This window comes from Bombus flavifrons, chromosome 11 (assembly GCF_040668555.2).
Source record: "Bombus flavifrons isolate JBK064 chromosome 11, iyBomFlav1_principal, whole genome shotgun sequence".
Taxonomy (NCBI): Eukaryota; Metazoa; Arthropoda; class Insecta; order Hymenoptera; family Apidae; genus Bombus; species Bombus flavifrons.
In genome coordinates this window covers 9,487,923-9,511,639 of record NC_138452.1, presented here as the reverse complement: position 1 = coordinate 9,511,639, position 23,717 = coordinate 9,487,923, and the positions used below count along the sequence as shown (strand labels likewise).

Genomic DNA, 23,717 nt, shown 5'->3' with positions numbered 1-23,717 from the left:
TTCAAGTTTGTCACCTATTTACGCGACGGAGTTGTATCGAGGTCCTTTTTACCCGTTTTTCTATAGACGTCCTTCGTCGATCGAGTTCCAGTTCCAACGCAATAGACGCCTCCGACTTGCAACTTTAACCTAATTACAATTTACACAACGTCGAGACCGATTTTCTTCTCCTTCCTACAGTTTTCCATTTATCGTTTTACTCCGATCACTTTTTCAGTCGTTCAGCAATTTTTCAATCGATGCTCGAACGATTTAACTCGAATTTTCCTTATCAATGATATTTATACGATAATTAAAAATCTTTCGTGCAATTAAAACGAATAGGGTTCAGATAATTAACTGTTTCTTGACTAAACATTCGTAGCTAAAGTTAAAGTGGTTTCCAACGATCGTATAGAATATTATTAGTTCGTTCGAGTTTGCTTGCTTGTTCTGTGCTTCTCTGTGCATATTATATGCATAGCAATACACGTAGAATATAATAAGATACGTCTTATTATTAGCGTTGTCAATATCTTATTCGTGATAATTTATTCGCTATTTCTGAATTTTGAAAGTCGTAATATCTGTATTCAGAATACTTTGCGCCATATTTACATGTGCAAGAATAAAGATCAGCCTAATATTGACTGACGGTATTTAATTTTCAATTTTGTGACTAGAGGTATTATTTACCGACTGGAAAAAAGCTATTGGATCAACGTGATTTGGCAATTAAATAATTTAACCGGTAATGTATTTCTATATATTGTGTAAATTTATTCTTTCAGAGATCGATTCTGTCAACTTTTTTCTGTTTCTTCCTTTCGTTAATTGGACAGACGAGACGTTGATGTTTGGCTAACAGTCTGCTGCAGTTGGAAGAATATTTTTAGCTATACAAGACGTTTCAAAGTACATAGCACATTCTTTGCGATCAAATTAATGAACATTTCAAGATCGTTCGAAGTTCGTAAAACACTCAAAGCGCGAGAACCTTTTCTATTAGCAAAAAAATCATGCAGCAGATTCCGAAATTATATTTACGACAGAAACGTTCCAAGAAATTCACAGGAAGAGATCTTCCAACGAATCTCTGTTCAAGCTTCGTCTCTTTAATGCGAATTTGTATAAATATTCGCTGCCTGGTAATTACAAATTGTCCGTTTAACGATATTAAATTATTGCTGAAATAATTTACGATTCGAGATTATTTTTCTGAAAAAACAAACTAATTTTCTCGAAAGGTTTTCATCTCCTGAGTCACCCTGTAAACGAATCGATTCGTCGCTCCTTGTTTCATTTTTTCTTCCCCTTTTTCTGTCGCCTTTGAATCGACGCTGATTCAAGGTGACCAAAATTAATATTCTTCGTGTTTAGACTTTTTTCCTCGGCCGAGCGAAGCGGCAACAATTTTAACAGACGATAAATCACGGCACACTCGACGCGATTAAGCGATAGTAAAATATTCCTTCACGGCGGCTGAATTATGCGCGTTCTAAGTGAATCACAGTGTACAGGCGTTAAAGCGCTATGGAATCGTTAAGTTTACTTTATTAGCAGCGTTAAAGCGTCGTAACGCCACTACCCTCGAAGACGCTACCATTTTACGGCGCCAAAATAGTTGACAACTAGAATGTTTCGAGAAATAAGTTTCACTTTATGTCGCCTTTAACCGAGTCTTATTAACAAAGGGATACAAATCACAAACGTTATCGTAACTAGCTATTGTTTCAAATTGAAAAAAGAAAAAGAAAAAAAGATTATCTAATTCTAATGTATTTCTATCTAAACTGTTTATTTTCGAATCGGTTCCTATCTATGTATAGTTTATTTAAAAATCACCACTAAATCATTTCATCATAATTTATGTAAATTAATTCCTCGTCGTAGACAAATATTTTCTTCAAATTTATTACTTGTGTAAGTATACCTGTTCTTTTTTTTTTTTTTTTAATTTTTATAAATCATCATCAATTTACCTTTCATCGATCTTTATGATTTGCATCGATCTACAACGTTTCGTTACATTCTTGTACGAAAAACGAAAAATATCGATGAATCTCTAATATTTCTATAGGTTTGACGTTTGTCATCTCATCGCGTTCCATTTCTGGGCCATCTTATTATTTCAACGGGATCTGTGGTTTCTACACTCACAGATTGCCCCACTACGATACCATTGTTCATGATGAGGATCTTATTGCTCGTACGGGTTACCAATTGCCCATTGCCTGCCTTACATCTTTCTACTGTCTTATAGAATGACGTAATTTTACGTCAACCAGATATAGGTCATGAGAAGACGTAATTGTACGTGAGCGCCTGTGAATATAATATAAAACAAACCGAAGGAACTAGATCAGAAATTGAATCAACGATACAGAATGGAAGAACCAAATTAAAAATCGAAATGGTCGTATAAAATGGAGATTAAACGTTAGGTTAATAAAATAAAACAATAGATCGAACAATATGAAACAACATACGTTACGTTATGTATTGGATTTATAAAACGAAATAGAAAAAAACTGGATGAAAATTTAAGTTAATGGAACAAAGTGAAAGAGTTAGATTGAATAAAAAAAAAAGAGAGAGAAGATTTATACGCGGCAAGGGAAAGCGTACGTGAAAATAAATCGTAACGAAATATGAACGATTTCGCTCGTCCAACTATAAACGTAATCGTAAATGATCGTTACAAAGTTATGCAACTAAGGAACCTTTGAGAACAGCAGACCTGTCCTCACCGATCGGCCGCTTGTTCACGCAACAGTCGCAAGAATCGACGCCACTTTCACCCACGATCTTGCGATTTCTTTCAGTTTCACGAGACGCGGTTAATTACAACGCCACAGTAAAATGAAACGATATCCTTCAATTTAGTCGCTATACCTTTCTTTAAATATCAATCAACAACTCTGATCAATTTCTTCCAGCTCGAACACTTTCTATAGCAGATACCGTACTAAACTGTTAAACTATGTTAAGCTGTACGCTGTATGTAGCTCTGCAAAGTCTTTCTTTTATCTCGATCTCGCCTCTTTTTATTAGAACACCTAAGGTATTAAGGATCACCATGAAGTTACAGGAAATTCTCTTCTCTCTTAAAACAGAAATTTTATTACGATTTCGATCCAATTATGTTTTTCTATGACACGCATCATCTCACGTATCAACGTTGATGTTAAACGTCTTCTTAAAATATTACAAAGCTTTCTTGTTTACAGATCACAGATAAATCGAAATATATATATATATATTACAGAAATTAATAAATCGTAACAGGATTGACAAGATCAAGAAGAATCTTCAAGGACATCCTTGGCTCGTCGTTAGCCCATCTTTTCGTCGAAAATCTTAATTAAATAGAAATTATAAGTTCTCTCTCTCTCTCTCTCTCTCTCTCTCTTTCTCTCTCTGGCTCGATATTCTCATTCTCTTCAAACTGGGCGTATACTTCTACGAACTGTTATACGCATGTACATATCATATCGCATAATCCGAGTAACCATTGAACTAGGTCAGCCGGTATATGGCGAACAAATTGAATTTGCATCGTGCAAAATCGAAGGACCTCCGTTCCATTAAGGATTCGTCCACACTGGATACAAAGCATAGTACGTTAACGCTGAGTTAAACATTGGCCAAGATTTTGCTTCGTTAACTGTCTGTCTCTATCCCCGTCTGTTCTTGAAATAAATTTTGTGAAAGCGTCCTTCGAAATTATGTACCTTGAATGAAAAGATATATCGGAGCTCCTTTGCACGATCGATTTAATAATAGCAATATTTCATTGGTATTAGCAGATTCTCTATTAAGATGCTATCAAATTTACTGACAGGGATAATGATTTTTACGAGTCACCTAGTCGAGAAGATTTGATACGAAATTATAAAATTTAAGAGAAATGTAGTCTGTAATTTATCAGCTTGTTAATATTCTGATATTGGTTGGTAAATTAACGTGCAAGAGGGTGAAGGTATAATGTGAATCACACCAGAAGAGAGAAATACTTGGAATTTCCTAGAAATATCTCCCTCTATAATTGGCCAGATAAGGTCACGTCCCGTGGCCACTTACTAACAAGACAGCACTGTACATATTTCAAAATAATAATAAGAAATATATATATAATCATTAGACTGTAGATATTTTATAAAATTTACATAGATTTATATAGATATTATAAGCAATAATTCACTTTCGATGCCTCACGTATTTTTGCATATTCCGTGCTTTGTTTGGTATCTTTATTACCTTTTATTTCCTATAAATGTTCACAGACTAATTGTTATTCTGCTGGTCGGAGGCGCAACGCTAATAATTGCTATAGTCGCAATCAAGCGAATTCTCTACATATTTACATCTTTAAATTACCTACGAATGCGTAACAATCCGTTGTCTAATTATATGTAATCAAGACCGCGCAACTTATAGTTATTTTAATTGCTCTAATCGTGTGCTAAATCGTACCAACTTCTCCCACGCGACGGTAAATCTACCAGGACAAACCTTAGTCCCCTTAGAAGCCTTAAAACACTCGCTGGAAGTATACTTTAACTTATTCTTATGCCTTTAAACCCATATGTAACATATGTGCATATGTTAACAGTAACTTTCTCCTGCTTTGTCGTCTCATATAGCAAAGGCATTTATTCTGCTTTTCGTTTAAATAAACAAACATGCACCGCAGGCAAGGCGAATGCGAGGTGTGGGAAAGGAGAGAACGAGAATGACGAGGGCGGTGGAGCGTCTCGAACGAACTACAAGCGAAGAATGGACTGGACTTTCGCTTGTAAGCACGGTCACCCAGTGTATCGGCAGATGGAATAATTGCATCGAAACGCGAGAAACGTGGAATCAGATTCCAGTTCTAGAAACCTGAACGAGCAGCTGAACAAACGGTAAACAGCAAGTGAACCCTTTCAGGAATATTAGCATCTTGGAACGCGTACACGCGTTATGCTCGTAAAAAATTGAGACGATGATAAGAGGCTGCTCGAAGAGGGAATTCTCCTATAACAACAACAACAGCGAAAGATTTTTCTAGACCATTTTTTTTGCATCAGCCACTGGTTACATGGGAGTAGAACTTTTTCGGGAGGTAAATATCTTCGTGAAATTTCTTAAATTTTGCATTCCGATGCCTCTGATGTGGCAGATGCTATGCTGCACGCCAACAATGATTACATCGTCAAAGATAATCACAGAAGTTGAATAACATACGATAAACGAAATAAACGAGTGAAATAAAAAAATTAGATTTGTATTCAACACTATCTACGTCCCAAGAAAGTCCAGTGACCCCGCGTAACTAGTAGTCAGCCTGAAAAAGAAGTCATAGAAATCACTTACTTTTATTATCGTTACGAGAATGCCAGGATTCTGGAAGAAGATTCTGGAGATAGGCAAGGAACTAATTGTAAGCCGAAGATAGATGTATGATAGTATACGACAGATTAGGTGAAAAAATAACGTATATAGATGAACAGAAATAAGGATATATGTTTAACTTGTAGCACCAGGTGTAAGAGAGGATATATATGTACGGGGTGGGAGTGTGGATAGATGTTTGCACCCGCTAAGATCCACATGGAAATGAATGGCAGTTACGTACACGTATACGTAAGCCAATTTCTTTTTCCAGGCTGTCAGGTCGAAAAAATAAATAAATATTTTCTTCTTTTCGAGGCACGAACGTAGAATTGAAAATTCTGAGAGGATGACAAATTATTAGTACGTATGTTGAACCCGTGAAAGTGGTGTAAAGCGGTGGCCTAGCGGGAAGTGATAGCCTGATCCTCCCTTTTTCCTTTTTCTTTTCGTTCCGTTTCCTCGATCTTGGTTTCGTTGCTGTCTGAGGTGAGGCTACAAGGAATCATCGTGTAGGATAGTTATTAGCCGAGGAATAACGAATGGCAATTGAATTTCGAAGGGATCCAGACGAGGCGCTCGACTCGACCCACATTCCATCGCAGGTGCAAGGACACTACCAAGTGGGTCACAAAAGATCGGACGCTGATGTTTTCGTCCTCCTTTGTAGGATTTTTATGGTTAACAACGGTGTATTTACGGCTGACTTTGAAGGCTGACGACGAAGATGAGATTTGCTAAAGATGACGGTATACTTCGTGGATCGTTTCTAATTTGCAACGTGCTAGATACAGTATCCAATCTTTTTACACTGGAGAAAATAATTTCGTAAGAAGCTTGATTATTTCTTTCTGTTTATATAAACTATAGCCTCTGAAGCTTCGATACGTAAATGTTAATCTAAGGGCTGGATATTGCAGATTAGGAGATTACAAATGTTTATGCAATTTCATATTTTCATAAACGTAACTAAGGAGATCAAACATAGATACATAGAACATAGATAGTTTTTGTCACTTATTATGCGTAGATATTGTAACGAGTGATTTATCTCGGATATTTCATATATTTCTGCAGATTCTGTGCATTCTTGTTCCTTCGTATTTCGTCTAATGACTAGTAACAGAATTAATTAGAGAGAGACTTCTTTCTAGAAAATATCTTCTTATTGAAAATAGCATACGTTGGCTGGAAACATAATTTTTTGCAATTCGAATGAATCGGAATTAAATTCAAATCTTCAACTTTGAATTTCTAAATTACGATATACATTGGAATTTTTAAGGCGTGTTGCAAACATTGATACAGAATTCAGCAGACGGTTGATCGTTATTTAACAGCATCAACTTAAATATGGAAAAGAGAAACACGTGCCTGTGAGTAGCCGTTTCTTTCGTCAGGTCGTAACATCTTTTTCTCTCATTTGCATTAAAAACAGACTTCTAAAATCCGTACTAAATCTCGTTTAATCTTTTGCAATAAATTTCAGAACACGATAGATATATAAGACGAAATCTTCATTAAAGCTTCCCCTCTTTCGATCTCTTACGTAACGCGCGACTCGTCTGGAATTCTATTAAAATTTGGCAACGTTAGAATAAAAGTACGTTATATTGGCATATTTTACGAAATATACAGTCGAATGGAGAAATAAGTCTCATTTATTTCGATCGATCGACGTTTAAAATGCAAAGTTTAAAGAGTCGAAATTCTCCAATTTACACGTTCGATGTTAAATATTTCAGTAAAAATATCCAAATAAGCACATGCGAGGCAAAACATTGAAATTGAAATTTCCAAATTCGCCAACGATCCAGGCTGATTGAAATTCAATGTCAAGATGAACTGTACGCGTCAGGCTGCCCCTCGAATCTTCAAGAATGCATCGATGCACCAAACGAGATCCACGTCCGCTATGTTTTTCTACGTCGTCTGCGTGAGTGGTGCGACAAAAACTTCACGGTGGACGTTACAACTATTAATAAACCGCGGCGAAGAAACGCGAAAACACGTTGGACGAAGGACAAAGGATGGAATTTCTCAGAAAAATGATCTTAACTGACCGTGGGGCAGAAAAAAAATACCGGTGGACATTTCGATCATGACATTTTCCACGTGTCATAACTCGTTATGTTAAAAAAAAAGAAGGAAAAATAAAATCCGCGTAGGATGAGAGTCACTCGAATTAATTTAGTTGGCGTTTATCGATGGAACAACGAGGAACGGTTTTGAACCTTGAAAAATACCCGCTGCTATTTCTAACGTTGAAACGCAGTTGCTTTAACGTTGCACGATTGATGTAGAGCCTCCTTTTTGTTTCAGTTGGTACACTTGGCGGCAGATTATTACAATTTCTCTGGCGCTATTCGGCTCACGCGCAAGAATAGATCGCTCTCTAAAAACTGCTTTCGTTCTCGGAAAAGAATGTCCTCGGCCTATATAACGTTCAAGGATCGATGTTTTGGGATCGATTCTGCTTCTTCGGGAATATTAGGCGTACACGATGTTATATAGCGTTGGTATCATCGCGATATTTTCTGATTTTCTTTGTCTTACGTTGCTTATGAAAGAGAACTGTAGGAAGAGACTCGGGAACTTTAATCGTATACATATACAGATAAAGTAGGATCAAAGAACATTGCTGACCGATTTATCTTTTTCTTATTTATTTATTTATTTTTTTTTTTTTTAGAAAAATAAATTGTAAGAGGTAATTTAGAGAAGTGAAGTACGCGTGCCTGAGATAAATATAATGGAAAATCGTTAACGACTCTCTTTAACTTTTTCAAACTGTTGCACTTTTAAATGTTAAATATCTGGTTGCGATTTCATTTTTAAGATGAATATCTTGTCTACATTTGGAAATGTAAGTGCACAAATACGGTGCAGAGTTGCTGCACTATCCAGCCAAGATTATTTGCTGATAATCGTACGAGGGACAGATTAAGCTTAACGAAATCACGAGCAATTACTTAATTGGCAGAATAACCTTGATTGCACGGGCCTTGTTTTTGTCTTTCCTGCCGTTGCACGTACAGAAAATCACGCGATTCCATATTAAATGAAAAAAGAGAAATGAAGCATAATGACGACCTTCAAATGTTGAAAACTCCTCCAATTACGAGACAATCACGAATGTAACGCAACGCATTCGACCTCGATCTAAAATCTAAAATATTGTACAACGATTTTAATAACGCTCGAGTGATAACTTCCAGCATTTTGGCATTCATGCGGATTATACGATTCTTATACGCGTAATTTCCCATATTTGTAACATCGAATTTGCTTTCGTTCATAAAACATATCTATTGAAACGCTGGAATGATTCCAGTAGAATTTGTATTCTTCGCAAAGAATGAACCACGTCTTCATACAACTCGAGAAGCTGTTACTCGAACGATCTTAATTATCGTCTTTAACGTGCGTTAACTGGCAGATTGTAGCAAACCCTGTCTTGTACGGTTCGATGGCATAAAGAAGAGTAATCGCTCGTAACATCACTTTCTCCATTGGTAAACGAGCGATGAAACTAACTAATGAGACTTCATATTCTATAGTAGCTCATACTATGTACGTATAGCGAGATGGCAAATTATAGCATGAAATAGCGAGGTGAATTGAAGACTGTACATTTTACAAGAACGACTAATGACTCACGCGATGTGACTGAAATTTTAGACGCTCGCTATCTTAAATTCCTGCCAATTCGTTCGTTCCAATTCAACGTGCAAGCTTTGACGTCGAAGCGATTTTATCAGTATCACAGATAATGTTATTTAATCTTCTGATGGTGTAATAAAATAACAAAGAATATAAACCGATCGATTTAGAGAACAATTTTGCTGTATTTCCAGTGTCGAATAGAAATAACATGGCTTTGATCTTTCGTACAAAATAAATACCAATACTTTCATAGGAAATAAACGAATAATTTTCTATCTAGTTAAATTGTCTAATGGTTGCTTATTTAATTAAATCTATCATTACTTATACATTACTATACATACTAAGGAGTTGAGATTTGGTAGCAAGTCATAATACAAAATTAATTCACGATCCGATATATTCGTTGCGTAACAAAATTTCTAGCAATCTATACGTCTTTCTCCGAACAGATTTTTCAGATATTCAACGTCCCAAATATGGCAGTGCCTATTGTCTTCCTCCACTTTGTTCCTCGAAGCCACTTTGAAATCGTGAAACTCTGTATAGCCGAGTCAAGCGACAAACAAGCGAAACAAGAAAATTTCACTTTGAAATTGTACAGAGGTATGTAGGTTGCCTTTGACTGAATGTTGAAATTGGTCGAAAAAAGGCTGGCTTTATGGGCCAACGAGCTACGTTTCTTCGCTCAAGATATTAATTTCAAAGCAGGAGAATTGACCTTTATAGGCGAGGCACTTTCAATGTGGCTGATCACGAACGCTCGTGTTCTACTGTTCTCCACTCTCAGACCATAGTTACGATATAGTCCGATCGTTCTCCCTGTATCTCTTCTAGTTCACGAATAGCGACTATCTGATCGTCGAATTTATTTAGAAACGAATTTTGAAACTCATTTCCCACGATTAATAATTAAATTTAATTAGTCTGGATGCTCGGTAGAAAATTAATTGCGAGGCAGGAACGAGAGATCGTACCGTGGAATTGGAAATTTTACTCTTAAGTACTTTCCACTGAGCTTGTTTATCAATTTTATTACTCGCCGATTTGCTTTAGAAACGAATTTCCACGATTTTTGATCGAATTTCATTTGCCTGGACGCTTAATCAAAAATTCAAAAATATGCGAGATGTAAAACTGAGTATTAAAAAATAATTCTCCGAGCTGGTATAATAAAAAATAAAAATATCCATATTTAATCACTCGTTGATCTACGAGTTTCCACATGAATGCTTCGCTAGCTGAGAATGAAAAATAAAATAATACCTGGAAATACGAAAAGGTAACGGGAACTACATCGATAACTTGATCGGTGGCTAATTAAATTAATTAATTGACTAAATCGATCGGTAACTTCAATTTCAACCAACGGAGACTGTAAAGTAGAAAGTGATCGAGGAACAATTCGACAAAGCAATCTAATCTATTCCCGATAATCTCAATTTCCTGTCTGGTAAATCCAATCTTTAACGATGATCATCCTCCTTAATGGTCCCCTTTTCCTCCCCAAAATTACCCAGTTCCAACCGACGATGGTTAATTTTACGTTCGATTCAACATCACGGCGTACTTGTTCCAAGCTGTAGACGAAAACCACGAAACGAGATGATACGATAGAAAGTATGAAAAGACGGAAGCGGTGACACTGCTGTAACTAGACACACGGCGAGCCTCGCAATCAGATTTTCATCGTGGCCGCGAGCATATTGAATCGACAGGAAAAATGTCTAGTATCCTTTCTAATCGGACCCACCAGGCACAATAGGAGAGTGTTTCAAGACGAGATTAAAGTCTGCAACTCGATTCGACTCGTGATCGCGACTGAATAAACGATCGAAAAAATGAAATATTGTAGCTTTATAAAACCTATCTCTATAAACGGAAGTATATCCTGGATGGAGAGGTTGGTTTCTTTCTTTTCTTTTTCGTGGTGAATGGCAATACATTTTTCTTTTTTTTTTTTTTTCTTTTAAGTCAGACAAATCTTGCGAATCATGTATAGTTAACTAAACTTGGTAAACTTGATAAACGGATCGTTTCACATTTATTATCCTTAATTTCGTGTTCTATCGTGTCTTTCTTTTCCAACACCCCCTTTGCGATATATTACGAACGTATTACGCCCTCGAATGTTACGCCCACGCAATGGCCCTACGAGAATAGAAAAAAGGAAAAGAAGGAGGAACGCAGTTAACATATAACACGAGGGTCATTCGAGAAATCTTTGAACACGGCAACTCTATATTTATAACTGATTCACGCACGCACGTACTGTTATTATAGCGATACGATAAAATCGATTCGGAATTGCAAACTACCCACCAGATCCGCCCCCCTTCCAATGTAAATACAGATGTGCGAGTAACAAGATGCAACGCTCAATACGATTGCTTTCATGAAGAAGTTAGTTCAAAAGTATGCGTGATGCGCACTGAGAAACAAATTTGTCTTTCTGCGTGCGATTTCTTTCGGTAAGATATTTTTCAGCCAGGGATTCTTATTTCCAGTAATATTGTAATAGATCGTTATCACTTCGGTAGAAACGAATCACAATTAATAACCGAAATACGAAAAGTGTTTGATGACGTCATCTCTATCTCGATCTGAAGTTTGAATTTTCGATTCAAATTGCTATATTGCTAATTGTTATATTCTGACCGTATCTTGCCCTCGCACGTGGTTCTTGCTCTTACGGAAACCAAGAGATCAGATTAAAGAAACCTGACCAACCTTAACGGAACACCTTCCCCACGCGTCGTTCATTCACAAAATACGAACTCCAAGATACCAACACGAAAAACACGAATTCTATTTGTTGAAACGAAACTTGGCTTATCGTTTGCTATAACAACAACAAATTATAGACAGTGGGAAGAATCAGTGAACTGGTCATCTGGTTATTATAATCACGGATAACGTCGTTAATCGCCTATTATTATGATAATGAGTGGATTCCAAAAGGAAATTAGTTAAAATTAGGTAAAAGCGAAATTAGAAGTGAAAACAGTTAAAAACAATCCGCCTGTTGTAATCAAACTACGGCTGCTGATATCGAACATGACACTTGAGCAATAGATAAGAGAGAAAGGACAAGAGTTCACCTTTTCTCCTTATCTCGTATCTTTCTTATTCGTACCTTTCCTATCTTATCTCGTATCTTTCACGCGTTACATAGAGCGACGAACTTCGAAATGCGTTGTAACTACGAGAATTACATTCAGGAGTCACAACGCGTAGAAGTTGCGACTTGATATCTTTTTCAAATAAATTTGTTACATTATTTTCGCGAAAGATATAAATTGTACAGATATCGTAATCGTTGGTAATAAATCGAATTCGACAATGGATACTTTCCATCCTCTGTATATTCTGTGTATTTCTGTGTTATCAGCCGGTTGTTCTTATCGAGAGTTGCAAGAAATGCCAGAGCGATCGTAATAAGCGGATTCCACTGTAACTGGAATTCTACCCTAAGTAGTTCAAGTTCGTTATATCTCGATCGTTGCTTTTTCCCCTCGCTTAACTGATCCGCCCCAATAATTCAACTACTAAACTTCCGTAGAAGTAAAATCAAAGTTTCAACGGTCGATTCTACCCCCGTGCAGCCAGCGAGAACAGGGTGGTTATGGGGCCGTTTATTCCGCGCGGACTGTTCTAAAAATAGGAAGACAGAGAGCGTTGGTGAATCGCGTGTACGACTCAGTCAGAGAAGGGGATAGCTAACGTATAAAAGAGAGAGAGAGAGAGAGAGAGAGAAAGGGAAATAGAGGGTGGTAATCCGATGACGAGGAAACAGAGACGAAGAAGGGTCAGGGCAAGGGTGAGCGAAGGGTGGGAGAATGGGTGGGTGGAAGACTCAGCCAGCCACGAACGATTGAAATACTCGGCTGCGAGGGTGTAAAGGGACGTCAGCAGTGACGTGGTGACGATAGCGAATAGTGGGGGTAGCCCGGCGATGCGATATGGTGTATAGCGATGGCTTCGAACCAACTTCCTGGCATGACTTATATCAATCCCTAGAGAAGATTACGTTCGTTACAGAAAACACGTTGTTCGTCCATACGTAACCATATTATTTATTTGAACTCTTTAAAGGAGCATCAAACTGACCGCAGCAATCTCTTAAATGTCAATATCACTTAAAAATGTCACGATTAAAAAGCGTAATAACATTAGACACAAGTGAAATTAGACGTCTTATCGTTGTTCAATATGAGACGAGAAGTAGAAGAAAAAGTTATTAAACGCGTGATTGGGAGATAAGAAATAGGAGAAACATAGGAGGATCGAGGCAAGGAATAATTATTTCTCTTATGTTTCGTTTATATCTGTTCAGAGTGTATTTATAAGCGTCGGAGAAGACAGATGATATTGGAAAATGTTTTGAAATCTGCGAGAGAAATATCGTACACGTACGTGACCTCGGTTAAACAAAAGCTCGATGCATATGTATAAGTCTCAAAAGGTTTATTCAGATGGAAATGAAACACTGTCTTTCTTCGTATTTCTTTCACTATATCTAGAACTATGTCTGTTATTCGTTTTATAATATACATGTGTCAGTACGATGTGCAGATATTACAGACTTTCTAATCATTCGAAAATAATATCGCGAAGAGTGAGTTGTAAGACAGCTTTGGCTCATAGAGTCTTCTAACACTCTACGAATTCGTCGTTGAGAGTTTGGCAGCGTTCTATAATTTTACTGTATCGATAAATAATACTAGATGATAATCTGATTTTCTGGATTAATTTTTCTATTGATATATTTTACCTATAATCCAACTAAAATATGCTACACGTTTGAATAATGTGTTTTTATCGCTAATAAACTGTCGGAAGCTATTGAAAATTATATACGAGAGAATCAAGCTTTGAAATCACGAGATCATCATCTTCATCGTTAGTAGCGATGGTAACGGAGGTGGTGCTGGAAAGTTCTTGCAACCATGCGCCAACGAGGATGATCCCGTAGGTGGTAAACGTGGTAGTGATATCAACATGGTAGCAGAACATTGATTCTCAACTTGCTACTTTGTACTTTACCGAGTGGATACAACTATCAATTCACTTTTATTACTCATTTCGTTACTATACGAATTGGTGAAAAACTAGCAATTTACTAATTTTAAACGAAATGAAATTCCTTTTATAAGTCAGGTAATATAAACTTAATTAAAAATATAATCTCTATTATATTCGGCTATCTCGCGTGAAATTATGCAGGTGAAACTAAAAATAAGACGAAACGATATTTGAACTACAAATGATTACTAAAACTAGAGTGAATTAAACAAATTAATTTACACGCTTACTAATTATATTATAATTATTAAGTTAATATATGATCGATTGGAGTAAATAATTAATATTGTTAAATATTGATCGCCAAGAATTATTTATAATTTGGCTCGTAAACGACCTACTAAATTATTTGAACATCGATACAGAGAATAAGGGATTAACGAGAACACTCGAAATACTTGGAATCTCGGATTTAATCTAATTCGCGAAGAAGCATCGGATTATTCCATTAGCATTATAAGTACCTCTTATTTCTCTGCGCTACGTTTCAGTTGAAAGCTGATGTTTAAATGCCTAGCCCTATTGAAAGCTACCTGTTACGTATATCGTTCGGATAAACGATAAACGCAAAGAAAAAAAGGAAGAGAAGAGACAATCGAAGAGAACGAGATTTCCTACCGAAGGATAATTCTTTTCAGTCGTGATACGATATTGAACACAGACTAACAGAAGCCCTTCTTAACCTAGTATGCAAATAGAATCTGCAAATGTAATCTATAATCTCGGTCGTACTGTCCGCCCGTGTGATTCTCTGAATACCTTCGAATAATATTAAACAGGCTCGTGACTAGGAATCGTCACGATGGGACGCTACCAGAGAAAATTTCCATTGACAGAGAATTATTGCTTAAAGAAAACTTATTCACAGAATTTATGTCTAGAAGAAGGTTGCAGAAATTAGAGAGACATTAGAATCTCAAATTCTCAATTTCTCAAATTCTTTAACTTTCAAATTACTAAATGTTTCAATTCGCAAATTTTCAAATTTTTTACTTCAACAAAATTTGGATAATCTCAATCGTTGAATCTTGAAATCTTTTAGTTCTTAAATCTCGGAAATTTTTGGTTTCACAAATTTTCGGTTCACGAATTATCAAATTTTTGGAATTCTCAAGTAATCGAACATCTGAAACTCCGATTGCTCGAACTTTCAAAGTTAATCTAATTTCTAGTCAACTCGGAGGTTTGTTTCTAATTTCTTCTTGAAGAAAATTGCCTGTGAAAATCTACGAACTACGTACACTTAACATAGCAAAGACTAAAAGTTTATGTGCGAAACGTTACGATCCATAGCACGCCTGGTTCGTAAAGGTAATTTGACAAATTACCGCGTGGTAATGACCCGATTCGCTGGCTTCGCAAGCTTCTAACAGCTTGTTAACAAAGTTGCATTTTCAAACCGACCGAATCGGCTTCGTGAAAATCATAAATAAGACATTTCCATTAAATTCTGAAAAGACGATGTGCCTTTCTTTTTCCAATTTCATTTCCACGAAACAACTTTTAAATTCACTTTCCATAATGATTATTCCATTTTTGAATCTTCAAATGATCATTCAAATGTTTAAGCATTCAAATTTTAAAAATCGTTTTAAATCCTATTTTTAAATTTATAATTATTTCTTAGAAATTCGTTAATTTATAATTATGATGAACTACGAGTAATATAAAGAAGCTGATAGTTTTCTTATAAATGCACGACGGTATATAAATTAATTGAATAATAGTATATACAATAGATTAGTTCATTTATAAAAAAAATTATCAACTTTTCTGTATACTTATAATCGTCGATTTCTATACATTGATCTTTCTATACATGAATATATACGTATATATAAGTACAACGTAGGACTAAACTCCATGACGTCATCAAGCGCCAAGGAGAAGGAATTCTACCAAGAAAGGAGAAGGAATTTGAGAATCACTGCAACAGAGATAGCTACTAATGGGCAAAATAGTGGTGGTGGCACCGATAGTGGGGATAAGGGGTTGTGGAGGTTGCTCGTCAGTGGTGGTACGCAGAGGCAACGTGCTAGCCGTGTGAGGGGAAGCAGCCATGAATGAAAGTAGCGCGTATCGATTTACCCGCGCCGCCCTAGATAAAATATGGTAAATAGTGAGCCGAAATGGGCTACGAACGAAGAACGTCATCGCGCATAACGCCACTTATTTGTCCAGCTATCAAGTATTTTTCTCCATATTCGATTACACATAAACGCCACAGTTCGAATTTTAATACGTATCATACATACGAACATAGCAAAATCATCCATGGAAAAAGTGTAGAACAGAACCGGATCATGATAGAAAAAAATGAATAGCAGATTCTTTTGCAAGAATACTCAGGGCGAACCTCTTAATGCATATTCCGCAAGTTAAATAGATTGTTAGTATACGGATACGAAGAAGAATTTTATATAATTGTTGAATTCCTGCGTAAAAGAATATCGTTCGATTCATGTTGAACGGTCGCTATTACTCTGCCAGTATGAACGATACGTCCATATTTAAGCTACTTTTACTTCTGAATAATTTACATGGTTCGCGTAGTACACAGGAATTACGTACCACGTTAAAGTCATACGTCATACGTGTGCTACGTACATCACACACGCGCAGCGCTGTAATAAAAAGTAATTCAAGGTGGACGCTCATGACTGCAAGCAAATGCGACCAACTTTTACGCAGTTGACAAATTGACCGATAGTAATTGTTAAACCGGCTACGAATTTTCACGTCCCAATCTCGCTCTCGTTTCAACAAACGAAAAAATTCAAGAGAAACTTCGGCAAAGAGAATGAAACGGGAAATTCTTGTGCATTAACAACTTTTTCATAATTCTTCCAAACTTAAGAAATTTTTGGACGATCGAAAAGCACAAATATAACCTGAAACAGTAACTATTTTATTCTTACTTCGATATTGATATACTGCCGGTATAACTTTATAAAATTGTAAAAAGGTTTGCGTTATTTTTATCGAGCATAAAGTTGAACCATACATAGATTGTAAAGCAAAATGGAAATTTGCAAAACGTTTTACTAGACTCAGGAAATGTGGACTTCGATGTAACACAGATCAATGGAACGATCGCAGCGCTATACGTACTTATGTCACTACCTAAAATTATTGTCCTGGGGTGCCGCCATTACCCATTCATGCGATTTGTCCGAGTTCCTTGCGCGTCAATGGCACCGAAATCTACCATTCAAAAGAACGCCCAGCCCCTTTACGATAACGCACAACATCGAGCTCCGACTATTGCTCGAATTCAACGAAAATAATAGACAGAAATACACCATCCCTGAGTCACTGATCTCGTGAAACACTTCCTAGATGCCCCTATACGCTATGTGATGCACCAACAGATTGCAGATGCATCCTACCACACGATCTACATAATTACTAACCATAAAAAGTTTCTTTAAATTAGCTGACCTAAAATACCATGAATTTTTATAATCTAAAGATTAACTGAACACCTTTTTAAAACACATTTCTTCGTTAAATCTGTCAACATGACATTTGAAACGTCACTGTGACATCCATCGAAAACCAAACTAATCAACGTCGATCTTAGATATCGAAACATTTTATTAATCGTTTAATGAAGCTTGTATGCCTGATATATTTGCAATGTAGCATCGAATCGCGAAAAAGAAAAACACCTAACGAAATAAAACTCAACCCTTGTTACGAAATCTGGCAAGCAACGGCATACATTGACGAAGGATGAAAAATCAGAAGATGTACGCGTACCTGGGTCATGACAGGGGTGGTATCTTCATGTTCCCATGGAGGCTCAACACAGTTGATCGTCAATGCGGTAATATATCCCGGTGTCGTCGGACGAGAACGATGCCACTGCAATGGTTCGCCACCACTTCCACGCCATAACACGTCAGAAACGCGCGACGAGTTACTCACATGACATGTCGCATCGGCAGGATTAAACCGATGAACCGTTTGATAAGCGGTTCGATTGACGTTCGACACGCGACACGAGAAAAATTTGCGCGACCGGAGTGCGGCGAGCACGTTTTCGTTTACAAGGTAAAACCGACTGTCCCTCCAGCAGCCCCGCGTTAGACGGTGGCTGCGGGATTGTTGGGGGTTGGGAACGACCGAACGGGAACAAGGAAGAGGTTAAACAAAGAAAGGCATAGCGCGAGTGAGATAGATAATAAATAATTTGGGGGTGTGACGCGCCGCGGCGCCACATTCGAACCTCGCTCGCGTAATCATCCAATAATTTGAAAAATATTGTTGTTAGACTGCGGATTTTTACACATTTATGGGAAACTTAAAAAAGCAAAAATATACGGAATGTATATAATACGCAAAAGTATGTAGTATACGAAGTTTTATTTTTTTAGCATCTATGGTATTATTTTTCTCACTTTCATAAACTACCGCGTATTGTGTTTGCAATGATTTATCAACCTCTCGATATATATTTAGAAAAGTTTAAAAATAAATATACTTTATTTGCTATATAAATGAAAAAAAACAAATTCAAATATTATTCTTATCGTTATCGTTTCGTAAGAAATAAATAACAGCACGATAAAAAAATTTGTTATCTACAGAATATGACAAATTATGCGATAGCGAAACAATTGTTTGTGTGAATTTGTCTTATCTATACAAATTCCCAAGTATATAAACGATACACGGTGTCTAAAACATGCGTTTTGTGTCAAAATCATTGTGCTATAACGAGTAAGTGTGTTCATTGAAAGATACCAAGGCGAATATTAAAAGTTCCTTTTAAAATCGTCATTCAGTAATCCTATAGATTTCAAAGATACACATAATATAAATGACATAATAAGTATCAATAATAAATGCCAAAGATTTTATTGATTGAGTTTATTAAATCGAGTTTATTTAGATCACATATAATGATGGTTATATAATAACAATCCAACTATTTACTTAATAAGAAGAAATTTAATATATCATCAAAATCTCTTAAAAAGATTTATAAACTGATTATCATTTGAATATGTATTAAAAATCAATAGTGTTATCGATTTATTACGATTGTAAAAGCATCCATATTTTCATATAATTTTTTTATTTGCAATTTTCTTTTCGTTTGCAATATTAAAATTTTTAGGATCATTATTTTACTTCATATTCTTGTTTACAGAATTTTAATTAGGAAATATTTTTAAATCGATATCACTACAATATCATCAGTCGATAAAAGGATATCTGAAGTCATCTTACTACTATTGATTTTTCCATTCGATTAAATAATCAAAATGAAAGTATGGAAAGTTACGTTGCCAGTTGCCGTAAAACCGGTGGAGACCAAGAATTGGGCTCCAAATAACTCCTCCATCACTTTTTAAACACATTTCTGCTTTTCATAAAAGATTATCTTGCACGATGATTAAAAAATAAATAATAGATAAAAAACTACATGACATTTCTTTGTAGATACATACAAGGCAAACAATTTTTTTTTATATAATCTTTACAACATCTCTTTATGTTTCATCTTTGTAACTTTTTCACATATTCTCCAAGCTAATAATACTTGAATCTTAAAGTTGCGCGTTCCAAGCGTCCGCCTTATATTGAAATCCAACATGTCTCGTTACTCGTTATCCCTCTCAGTCACTGAAATGTCAAGTTTATATTCGCGTATGCAACTCGTATACGAACATTCCTAGTCTCGTAAACCGCTGTAATTCTCGAATGAACGTTTGTCAGCTTCCTCGAACTTCGAGGCTCGAAGTTAATAACCATTCATCCGTTTAATCACCAGATTATTACATAACGACTATTTTTCTCTTTACTTCTTATCATGTTTCCACAAAATAGATTTTTCCCATTAAAATATCTCGAAAAATACATCCTTCAATTCAATATAAAAATAATTTGTAATTGAAAATCAAATATTTTCAGTTGAAAAGAATTTATAGAATATGTGCACCGAAAGATTAAAGCCTGGTACAAACAAGCGACGCAATCTTATTCCAACGACAATGCTATGCAATATAATTTGATAACTTCATCATACATATTTTTAAGGATGCAGTACACGCATTCACACAATTCTGTTATTAAATATGTTGAATGTCGCACTATTCAAATTAATCCACGTGTATCATCGAAGATACATTCCGTCAATTGTTTTACATGCGCTAGAAATATTGACGTCTGACAGCCGTTCATGGCGGCATGGAACGTGTTAAAACTATAAAGCTGCCGAGTGCCGAATCGTAGTGTCCCCACTGTAAAATCGTAACAGCATCATGTAGTTTATCCTCATGAAACTTACATGTAGCACTTGCAAAGTACAACGATCGCTCGAGGTAATCAAAGATGAAGGAGATTTGCGACATAAAATAGCTACGATTGTCTTTGTTAGGCGTAATTGCACTGTAATAGTTACAACGACGATTTAATACATTAGTATACGAAGCCGCCTCGTTATGTGTACGAAAGGAAATCAATGTTCACACTACTGAAGCACGCGGTGATTGTGTGTAAAAATGAAATGGGGCATTGGGTGAAAGTACTCTTGGCTTGGAGGTCTTATATCAGATCAGTCTGCAAACAGCCGTGCAGGATGTGGATGGCGATGCTGCTTTGCTCCTAATGATCAGATCTTTTTGCTACTTAGAGTCCGACGGTGTTTCTTCTTTTTGTTAAATTATTCGAGATTTTCCAAGCATTATGCTACCGGAGTCATAAAATCAGTGATAATTTAGTGTTTGGTGTTTTATAAAAATTGGTGGAAAGTTTTTCTTTTCAAATAGTTAGAAAGAAACGTGTTCGTTTTTGCAGAATGTCGCAGATTATATGGATATGGTGTTTGATTGTGTCAGTGGCAGATTTGACATTGGCCCTTGAAAATGGTCTGGTGAAAACACCACCCATGGGCTGGCTTGCCTGGGAACGATTCAGGTGTAACACAGACTGCAAAAATGATCCAGATAATTGTATCAGGTAAACGTTGTTCTTTTTTGTTTCTTTCTGCACATTTTTTTTAATTGAATTTCGCAAGCCTGTTTCAATTGATATTTGTGAGTATGTTATACATTGGAGCATTATCTACTCTCTATCTGAATGATATTTAACATTATAATGTGATTCTTAAAGATAAAGTGAAACTTCATTAGCATCTTTGTTATATACCTTTATGTCTACAGATTAATATTACAAATTCTAATTGTTAATGGTAGCAAGAAAAAATATGAAATATGATTTATAAGTGTCTTATGAATTCTTTTTGGATTGTAAATATACAAACATTGAAACTTTTCTTTTTGTTTTAATGTTGTTTTAAACATAAAATATTATTCATTATTTATGTAAATATAATGCAATAATACTTTTGCATTTTGAAATGCTTTTGGTCACAAAAAACATATGTTAAATATATTTTATTGGAATTTTTAGCTTCTTTGTATTTATAGACATACATATGAAGAATTTTTAATTTAATATACATTTAAATTGTTTTGTTGTATAATGTGTTTATTTATAATATCAAATACACTTTCAAAATTGTATATTTTTTCTTAAATCTATAGTAATTTGTTTATTATTATATTCATTATTAAACTATTCAACATCAATAATAATAGAATATTTAAAAAAAGATAAATATCATATTGAAAATATTCAAAGATGGAAATACTGAAATCATGAAATTATAGTTATTCAATTCACAAGATACCAATTAGGATAAATTGCAAGATATTAAATATGATTCATCATTATCTGACCTTAAGAATGATTCTTAATAACTTAACTTAGAGCTATGTTATAGCCATTATATAAATCTGTATCTTAGTCCAAGGAGTTTTATTAGTAACAAAAGATTAATATATTACAAGTGAAGCATATTTTAAGATATAATGAATTGCAAATTACAATTTAACAGAAATGAATCTGTTTAAAATTATGAGGAATATATTTTTATACTTTATAGTGATCGGCTCTTTCGTACAATGGCAGACATTGTTGTAGCAGAAGGCTATGCAGAAGTTGGATATGAATATATCAATGTTGATGATTGTTGGCTGGAGAAAGATAGAAGTGTTAATGGTCAGCTAGTGCCAGATAGGCAAAGATTCCCGTATGGTATGAAAAATCTTGCAAATTATGTAAGTTTTAATATACCATTCAACTTTTTGCCACAAGAATTACAAACTTATTGTTATGTATTTCTGTTATATAGATTCATTCAAAAGGTCTTAAGTTTGGAATTTATGAGGATTTTGGTAACTACACGTGTGCTGGATATCCTGGAATATTGGGGTACTTAGAAACTGATGCTCTTACTTTTGCATCATGGGATGTTGATTATGTAAAATTAGATGGATGTTATTCACATCCTTCAGAGATGGATAGAGGTATAATTAAAATATCAATAATTACATGTTTATTGAAAGAGATCTAACTTTATAATTCATGAAAAATTATAGGATATCCTGAATTTGGATTCTATTTAAACCAAACTGGTCGGCCAATGGTATATTCCTGCAGTTGGCCAGTTTATCAAATTTATGCTGGCATGCAGGTTGGTACTGATATAATATCACTGTAGACTGAAAGCTACAAAATTCTAAGTTGCACAAAATTTTAGCCAAATTTCACTGCTATAACAGAACATTGTAATTTATGGAGAAATTTTGATGATATACAAGATTCGTGGAATAGTTTAGAGACCATAATAGATTATTATGGAAATAATCAAGATGCAATTGTACCAAATGCTGGTCCTGGCCATTGGAATGATCCTGATATGTTAATTATTGGAAATTTTGGACTAAGTTATGAGCAAAGCAAAACGCAAATGGCGTTATGGGCAATATTAGCGGCGCCTCTATTAATGTCCGTTGATCTACGAACAATTAGGCCCGAGTACAAAGCTATTTTACAAAATAGAAAAATCATTGCTGTAGATCAAGACCCGTTAGGTATACAGGGTCGACGAATTTATAAAGTTAGTAAATTCATTTCTTATGTGAATAATTGAAATGATTGAAACTCGAATGTATGTAAACTTTATTATAATTTCAGCACAAAGGTATTGAAATTTGGGCAAGACCTATAACTCCCGTTTATCAGAATTACTACTCTTACGCCATAGCGTTCGTAAACAGAAGAACGGATGGTACGCCGTCTGATGTGTCCGTTACATTAAAAGAACTCGGGTTACAATATCCTGGAGGATACAATGTAGAGGTATGTAATTAAAAACTTAATACAAATTTTCGCTTGACCGTTTGTAATAAAATGTTAAAGGTAACCATTCATATTTGTAGGATCTATATGAAGATGTGAATTATGGCATTTTAACGCCGCAAACAAAAATAAAAGTCAAAGTTAATCCTTCTGGAGTTGTGATATTACGGTGCGATTTACATTTAGAGGATATTTTCTCCACAAATCAATTTTCGCAATTTACGCCATCAAATCAATTGTTCAAGGTTAGACAGAACTCATTTAAATAATACGAACTAAGTGTTAACGAATTTAATCTGTAATTTACTTCTCTTTTTGTAATATTTGATAAAAGAACGTTACCATACTCTGTTAAGAAAGTAGGAAATAAAGAATTTTGTAATCTGTAATACTCT

At 35.3% G+C, this 23,717-nt stretch overlaps 2 protein-coding genes across 7 annotated transcripts in view; one reads left to right on the top strand and one right to left on the bottom strand.

The window, feature by feature from the left end:
- The window catches only part of fid (class I SAM-dependent methyltransferase fire dancer), a 45,944-nt gene extending 27,700 nt beyond the window's left edge, over nucleotides 1–18,244 (bottom strand). For all 3 annotated transcript variants that reach the window (XM_069122982.1, XM_069122985.1, XM_069122986.1), the window contains exon 1: nucleotides 17,869–18,244. The gene's annotated coding sequence lies outside the window, so the exon portion shown is untranslated. The remainder of the gene's footprint in view (nucleotides 1–17,868) is intronic.
- LOC138184749 (alpha-N-acetylgalactosaminidase) overlaps nucleotides 1–23,711 on the top strand; it is a 34,315-nt gene extending 10,604 nt beyond the window's left edge. Inside the window, exons 1-8 of one of the 4 annotated variants that reach the window (XM_069123017.1) lie at nucleotides 18,807–18,831; nucleotides 20,914–21,075; nucleotides 22,064–22,238; nucleotides 22,313–22,487; nucleotides 22,560–22,654; nucleotides 22,721–23,080; nucleotides 23,158–23,322; nucleotides 23,403–23,711. In XM_069123017.1, coding sequence (XP_068979118.1) covers nucleotides 20,915–21,075; nucleotides 22,064–22,238; nucleotides 22,313–22,487; nucleotides 22,560–22,654; nucleotides 22,721–23,080; nucleotides 23,158–23,322; nucleotides 23,403–23,591 — 1,320 coding nt within the window. In that variant the 5' untranslated portion in view covers nucleotides 18,807–18,831; nucleotide 20,914 and the 3' untranslated portion in view covers nucleotides 23,592–23,711. Of the gene's footprint in view, nucleotides 1–18,806; nucleotides 18,832–20,296; nucleotides 20,439–20,639; nucleotides 20,759–20,913; nucleotides 21,076–22,063; nucleotides 22,239–22,312; nucleotides 22,488–22,559; nucleotides 22,655–22,720; nucleotides 23,081–23,157; nucleotides 23,323–23,402 lie in introns of those variants that run through there. The other 3 variants (XM_069123016.1, XM_069123018.1, XM_069123015.1) reach the window with 3 other exon arrangements.
- Nucleotides 23,712–23,717: the final 6 nt, after the last annotated feature.